Raw genomic sequence first — 8,428 nt, forward strand, 5'->3', positions numbered from 1 at the left:
TTCGATCGAGTAATTACAGGCTATATCACTATTTATTGGCTGGCCTTCTTCCTCTAATGTTTGATTTGATCGCCAATAATACAGTTATTTAACCGAACGTGTAATTTGACCGTAATTAAGTGTACCCGGATCGATACTATTTCACTAATGCCACCTGTATAGCTCGCTCCGAGTAATTCGAAACTAACCGTTTTATTTATGTCGTAGCAATAATTGCAATTATTAGCAAACAGCGGTACACTGTGGAGTTTATCGCTTTATTGTAGAATGTAGATCAATATTTATGGGAGTTCGTCATTAAAAATGGCTGGTTAAATTTTCCGTCTCGTGTCGTTTATTACACATGTATAAAATTATATATTATGTACAAAATGTTCGATTTTTACAAAGGTATAACAATAGGCCATAGGAAGAAAGTTGGCTGACGCACTAGCACTCAGAAAAAAATACCTAAACGAAGAGGAGATCTAGGAAAGGAGGGTGTTCCGACGTGTCTCTAGAATGTCATCTTCTCGCGTCCACTCGGAGCGCAGGTGACATGCTCGAGAGGTCCAGCAAACCCTAGAAGTGAAGAAGAGGAGAGTCTACGTTCACCAGCGCTGCTGAGGGTGGGCGGGGGCGGTGTGGGCGGCCTGCGCGTGGGCGGCCAGGTGAGCGGCGCGCGCGGCGGCCACCTCGGGGGTCTCCAGGATGCCGGCGCCGTTTTGCGCTAGTCTGATCTGGGCGGGCTGGCCCTGCCAGGAGGGGGCGCCGTTCCACTGCTGGGGAGCGGGGGCGTTCCACGACTGCTGGGGAGCGGGGGCGTTCCACGACTGCTGGGCGGGGGCGTTCCACTGCTGGTTTTGGGGAGCGGAGTTGGCGGCGTTGAGGGCGGCGAGGTGGGCGGCGCGGGCCTGGGCGACTTCGGGGGTCTCAGCGACGGGCGCGGGGGCGCCGGCGTTCCAGGTGGGAGCGGCGGGCGCGGCGTTCCAGTTCTGGGCGGCGGGGGCGTTCCAGTTCTGGGCGGCAGGAGCGTTCCAGTTCTGGGCGGCGGGCTGGTTCCACTTGTTCTGGTTGCCGGCCTGCTGCCAGTACTCCTCGTTGTCCCAGCGGGGGTCGTAGGAACCGTCGTCCTGGGGGTTGGGGTTGCTCTGAGCGGCCTGCTGCAGGGCGGACAGGTGCGCGGCGCGGGCCTGCGCCACCTCGGGCGTGTCGAGGATGTTGCGCCCGTCCTGGGACAGCGCGATGTTGGCGGGCGGGCCCTGCCAGCCGGACGCGTGCGCGCCGCACGCTAGCGCTAAACAAGCGGCTACGATCTGTAACAATCGAAAATTACGTTAAACATCGAAAAACATAGTTAAACGTTCCGTTAAACGTTGAAAACCGTATATCGCTCGAGAATTCTCTGTAAGTGTAACATACACGCCGTAAAAATCTCAGTTACAAATCGCTAGAATCACTGGAATGTGTGTTAATTTTCTTAATTGCTTTATTGTATGCCGTTTGTGAATTGATACCAATGTCATGTTGACTCACGGTTCTTTGCAACAGTGCGACGATTAGGTAAACGTATATTTTATTGCCCTGTAATTTTACATAGCTACTAGATTGCGGTTTGCATTGGCTATTGAGCTTTTGTGTAAAGGTCAAAAGCTCAATTGCCTTCGAATTCTTTTCAGATACTGTTCCACTAGGATAAACTATTTGTTTAGTCTGTGAATTGAACAATTTCACCGACCTCACTAAAGGCAAAGGTTTGTGAGTGCGCCTGGTTCTTACTCTTTCACGTAAAAACTGGTGAGCTAATTTCGAATAACTTAGCAGTCCTTTAGATTAGAACATAATATTATAAATTTTTGTCAACAACTAGAAAAGCATTTATTTAACCAAATATACATAAAGAAGAAACGTCCCATAAAAAGTAATTCCGGACGGAAGACAGGAAGCTCGTGTGTGGGCGGCATAACAGTAGGCGTACGAGACGTGGGCTGTCACATCAGCTCCGCGTCTCCGGGGAGCGTTCAGGCGTGACGTAATTAATGTAAACTCAATTGAATGAGTATATTAGCGCGGAATGTGCGGTCACCGGTCGCCGGTCCCGGTCTAAGTTCACTCACGTAATGATGTCAGGGCTCGACTCACTTGACCGAGCGATATAATTCCATTACAAATTAAGATATCCACTTTAGATATTATGTCACGTTTAGCCGCAACCTATACTTAATTTAGGCATTAGAGTTCAATTGAGTAATTATGGAGTAGGTAGTGCCTAATTTTCTATGAGAAGACGTAATAGATAGTATGGTTAGTGTTCACCAAGTTGTCGTTGAGTAAAAAACCAAGCACACCCTTAAAAGTATACAAAGGTTTCTAATAAAATATAATTAACAAACTGTACATGAAGTTTGTGATTTTTATGCGTAATAAAATTATTTCCGCGTAGAAAATATTGTTGTAAGAGTGTCGTAAATACAGCGTTGCAAAAGTTGCGATAAAATCGTATGCGCTTTGTAAAACAAATGCGCCCTTGATTTCGTTCACGTTGAGTTGGGTAAAGCGTGTGGCCCCGCAGAGTGCAGACAGTTATCCACAGAACATATTATTCACGGAGCAGATATTACATTTATAATAAAACCAGATGACGCCCGCAACGCCGTTGCGCGAAAATTCGTTTATAGCGTGGAAACCGTACATTTTTCCAACATGAAAAGTATCCTAAGTCGTTTTCCGGGACTCAAAGTACCTCAGCAAAATCGGTTCAGCGGATGGGGCGTGACGAGGTAACAGACAGACATACATATAGACAGACACACACACTTTCGCATTTATAATATTAAGTGTGGATATAGAAGTAAAGTTATGAAGTGTTGAACTCGGTTTACAAGATTTACAACGCAATGCAATCTAAATTAAATTTAAATTCCTACATTGCATTGACTGTAAATTGTTTTACGAGCAGTTTTATTTATTAATCAATCTTTTATTCATTACATTATCTATTTATGTACTAGAAGTGTTTGTTCAAGCTATTAGATATTTGTATCGTTTGAGCTTTAAGCTCGATTTCTGGTAATGTTTCTGGATGAGTAGTTTAACCCATCTTTAAAATCTAACATGAAATTGCACATCATAGAGCACTATTAAATGATAATGTTTGAGTTACTATTCAAATTCCATGATGTTATAAATAATGGATCTGGAAAAATCTTAAATATAATATGCATAGTATAAAAGTATTAAATATATTTATATTTCCGTTGTCTGGTACCCGTAACACAAGTCCTTCGTACTTACCACGGGGACAGACTGACGTGGTGTGAAGCGTCCATAGATATTATTATATTATAATTATAATGCAGACAGCTGATGATGCTAACTAAATATGTAATAATTCAATATAGTTTCCAGGCAACAAAAAGTGATATGATTTAATTTGCGCGGTATGTAACAAAGAAACGGCTTCGGGTTTTTATCGTCAATGCATATCGGATAAAAGTTGTCATTACTGAGTGAACGGAGCCGAAGGCTGGCCGAAGGTCACGGAGCAGGAAACAAACCTTCCGGACTCGTGGAACTACTATTCATATTTAAACTACCCTATTTTTAAACCTATATGTCGGTGACCACTTTTTATGCGCTCCAATTGAATTTTTAATCAATTTACGACCGTAATTGTCGCCGTTGGTGGTGTTGGACATGATCGATATTTGTGACGTAAAATTGTCTTTTTTATACAGGGGGTCCGGGTTTTATGACTGCTCATTTTTAAAGGAAGTAACATTACTTAGTACAAGCACTAACTAGGAAATAGCTAATAAGAATATTTTTATTAGCCACATGTGCAGAATCTACAGTAAATTTTTCTCCAAATTACGTCCTGTAAAGGTTAATGATTACCCTCTGACTTATGCAAAATAATCAGGGATTAGGAGATTGATTTCAAGAGGCTGTGGGCTGTGGCGTGCGTGCGCCCGTCCTTCTGCAGCGTGGCTGTAGAAGTAGTAAGTAAGTCACTCAAAAGAGAAAACACATCCCAACATCGGAGCCCATTCGGCTTTCCCTATAAGTTATGTAGTGGATGTTAGGAAGTGTTAGAGCAATGCGATAAAGATTTTCTACAGATTTAGTATCTCTTCAATCCGGGTTTCAATTTGGGCCTACGACATTTATGATTGTTATTATTAGTATGTTTATAACATAAAACCTTTGAGTTTGCACTACCCTACACAGTACACACACGCAACAAATCAAATATCCTGATTCCTGAAATATGCACTGAAAATATACATGCAGCGAATAATGTACAGTTATTGGAATTTGAAAATTGATCGAAAATTGTAAGTAAATAATTTTTTCAGTCTTACAGTACCTACGTTAAAAAAATCTTATTTATATAAATCGCTACTAACTATTTGACCGAGCTTTGCTCGGTATTCGATGAAAATGACATTTTCTAAAAATGATTCCTTGCTAGATCGATTTATCGCCCCCGAAACCCCCTATATACTAAATTTCATGAAAGTCGTTGGAGACGATTACGAGATTCCAATTATATATATATATATTGTAACGAGATGTAAGGTATGCGTTATGGCCTTTGAATGAATAAGTAAATCAGTTAAATCGATCCGGTTGACATTGCGGTGTAAGTGTAAGGGTGATAGCAGTTGATCACGTTACCTTATATGGTCATAAGTTCATAACGTGGGCGCGTGTGATTTAAGCTTTGTTTCTTTATGTGTTACCCTCGAAGATTTTAAGATACAATTTGGTTTATGGGAGTGACTTTTTAAATTATATGAAAACTATAGGTCTGCCAGAATCTGATGGCAAAAAGTGGGAAAATAAATTGACTATAGTACAGGGGTAATAGGAATAAAAAAATTTCATCCTTTATTTTTCCTTTAGCAGCTTATTCTGTGTGTGAAACATACAAAATATATACAAACTTATCCAATGATAAAGGATATTTTTTTGAAAATCTGCTGTCAAAATTGGCCATTAGATTCTTGTAGACGTATAGATGAAGCCCGTAGCGCCAAAAATCGTTTATCGTGTTGGAACAGTAAATTTTTCGGTATAAAAAGTATCGTATGTCCTTTCTCGGGACGCTAAGTATCTCCGTAGTCCGTACCCCAAAATCAGTTCAGCGGTTTGAGCGTGAAGAGGTTGTTATCTCTTCACACAGACACACAAACACACACACTTTCGCATTTATGGATGGGTATGGATGTATGGATTATTGTACAAAATTGAAGCACGTGTTTTTTTGGCCATTTATAAAACTAAGTAAATAACTATTTTTCATAGAAAATGGGAAAGTTTAACGACGTATTATTCACAAATACTATTTTTAAATTACTCATTGTTAAAAAATTATGACCTCTTATTAATCTACATTCCTAAATAATTGCATACTCCACTTATTTGGCATTCTCTTTATTCAAGTTTGCCTTCACGCTTAACTACTTTGATGTTTTAATAGTTAACCTTTGTGTCATTTGTAATTCACAAGACTGTCAAACACAAGTTAGCAATAATTATTCGTCTCTACAGTTATCTCTTTCAATCTTTCACTATGTGTGTCTGAAATTCTATATTTAATTACAAATTAATAATTTACAATCTCTTGATTGTAAATTATTAATTTGTACATAATACGACGTGTGAGTTTATTTTTATAGCGAATTAAGGTTATGATCATTTAAACTTTAACTTCCGTAACTGGCAACATAATATCCCATAAGCAATGTTTAGTAAGAGCAAAAAATCTGATATATTATTTAGATATATTTGTTGTTAATTTCAATTATTACTATTGCCTATCATTTTACTGAAGATGACTGTGTTTATATTATGTGTGGGGCGAAAACTATGTTTTAGCGTGAAATTAATGGTTAAATGTGAATTTTATCAGTCAGAAAATTATTAGCAACAAAAGTTACATTTTCATAATGTTTACAATTTTTTATTGAAAATTCGCAACAAAAGTATGTGGTGAAATTCACTTGACATTGATCATACACTTTCGGTGACATTGTACAGCGGACCAAGTATCAAGATTATGTTTGCTCTGATTCACTTTCCGGTTAGAACCTTGTAACATTAATACGAATTCCATTGCAGCTTTTCGCGCCAATACTGACGAGTTGCGTCATATTTTAATTGCGATTTATTATTCATACTTTAATCCATCAGTTAAATATTCGAGTGTTGCGCTAAAATATACAAATACTGTAGTTAGCATATGCAAATCATTTTATTTGTAAAAAAATCTAAAACGTAATCAGAGCTTCAAGTTATATTGCGCAAGTAAAGCAAACATAGTCCATCGCTCGTTACGCAACTTCCCAAATAATAACATTATAATTAGCCATTTATAGCCTATTTCGTAAACTAATTGACACTTTATTTTACGAGTTCATCCTTTGTGACTAGCATTTCCTGTCGTAAAATTCAATAATTTATTTTCCAAACGAATTCTGTAAATAAGTGATAAGCTGGTAAACAAGCGTTTTTAGGGTTCCGTAGCCAAATGTCAAAAAACCAAACCTTTATAGTTTCGTTATGTTTGTCTGTCTGTCCGTCCGTATGTCACAGCCACTTATCTCCGAAACTATAAGAGCTATTACTATTGAAATTTGGTAAGTAGATGTAGTCTGTGATTTTAAGATTTTGATACAAAAATGGAAAAATTAATAAAAAATTTAGGGGTCCTCATAGGTACAACTGAAACAAAAAAATATTTTTTTCATCTAACCTATGCGTGTGGGGTATCTATGGATATTGGATAGGTCTTTAATAATCATATTGAGGTTTCCAATGTGATTTTTTTCTAAGCTGAATATTTTGCGAGAGAGACTCTTTTAAACCCCTCTAAAGTCTAAAAAATATATATGATGTACACATTACTATAAAAACTACCAACGAAAATTGGTTTGCACGAGATTTAGTAAGTAGTTTTTTTAAACGTCACAAATAGTAAACCATAATTTAACTTTCATTAACTCAACTGAAATTTTAAAATAAACTTTATTGCTGCTGCGGAACCCTTCATGGGCGAGTCCAACTTGAACTTGGCGATTTTGCACTTGGATTAGAATATTGTATACATACTTAATACATTTATTTTAAAACTAGCCCTCAAAATGACAGGAATATTTTTAACGGAAACCATACGTTTTGCCAACATGAAAAGTTGCGAAAAGTCACTCTATGTCTGTGTAAAATTTAAAGAACATCGTCGAACACCTTTTTTTCTCCTATAAAATTATTATACCGAAAATTCTTACTTTTTTGTGGATTAAGTTAATATGCATTACAATGTTTTATTATGACAATGTTCGTAGGTTGTATTTCGAAACGAACAGGTCGTTTAGCAGGCTGTAAATCAGTCGCAGCTCGGTACAAGCGCGCCGAGCTGCCTCCGCCCCAGTGGGTGGCTGGATTTAGATGTAGTGCTCAAATGACACTATGTCCATATGACTAGATCAAATCCTGTTCGCACTTCATCCTATGCCACCTATTTATCACGAAAAATTACTTAAAAAAAAAAAAAAAAACAAAAAAAGAGAGCAGGATAGACTTACCATGAATTTCATTATGAAGGAAGGAGAAGCACAGAAGTGAAAGTGAGAAAGAGTTTATTTATTTAATATAGCGCTGATGGAAGACGAGCGTCTTCCAGGATTCGCTACGTCGGAGTGCAACTTGCGTCTGTGCGAATGAGGGCGGGAGTCCGCTTATATACGGCGGCGCGCGCGCAGAGGGGGTGCGGTGGTGAAGCATGTGAAAGTATTGGGACATGCCATTGATAATAGACGAATATCATAGCGATATTTTCAATGGCAGCGTTTTTTGGAAGCTTTTAAGCGTTTTAAGTGCTTCCTTTATTGGTACAGTAGTGTATATAATGTAAGTAGATATTATAGGCCGGATGATTTGCAAAGGGCGTGGAATATTTTGCTCAGTTTTAGAGATATGGAAGTGCAAAGATCAAGCACCAAGGTGGGTATCGAAAATATATTTTGTTCTTAAATTAAAAGCCCGCAAAAATGTATTTTCAATTTTTAAATATCTTTCAAAACTTGTATATCACGTATATATATTTTATTATGTACCATTAAATTCAAAACTCTAACTGTTACTTATTTTAACTCTTTTAATCGTAAGAGGAACAAAAAATAAAAATTGTTTTTTTTTAAATTAGTGAATTCTTAAAAAAAGAGCGACGTATAATATATAATTGTTTTATAAATATAATCTTTCAATCTAAACATTCTATCTATGTCAAGCATCTAAATGTAAGAAAATAAAAATGAAAGAAAATTAATAATTATGATAGTTAGAAATTTTACAAAAGTATAAATACAAGGTAGTAACAATTAATATATTGTTACCATATCTACCTTAAAATTCTTAATGTACCTATTTGACATAGGCATTTCGC

The 8,428-nt window shown here is 37.7% G+C and overlaps 1 protein-coding gene across 1 annotated transcript; it reads right to left on the reverse strand.

The window, feature by feature from the left end:
- Window positions 1-313: 313 nt before the first annotated feature.
- On the reverse strand, window positions 314-7,705 carry LOC121727722 (pupal cuticle protein-like). The gene is made up of 2 exons (XM_042115702.1): window positions 7,569-7,705; window positions 314-1,295 (listed from the first exon to the last, which is right to left on the reverse strand). Exons 1-2 carry the CDS (start codon window positions 7,578-7,580, stop codon window positions 591-593), a joined length of 717 nt encoding a protein of 238 aa, XP_041971636.1. The 5' UTR covers window positions 7,581-7,705; the 3' UTR covers window positions 314-590.
- Window positions 7,706-8,428: the final 723 nt, after the last annotated feature.

Source organism: Aricia agestis, chromosome 6 (genome assembly GCF_905147365.1).
Source record: "Aricia agestis chromosome 6, ilAriAges1.1, whole genome shotgun sequence".
In the NCBI taxonomy this organism is placed as follows: domain Eukaryota; kingdom Metazoa; phylum Arthropoda; class Insecta; order Lepidoptera; family Lycaenidae; genus Aricia; species Aricia agestis.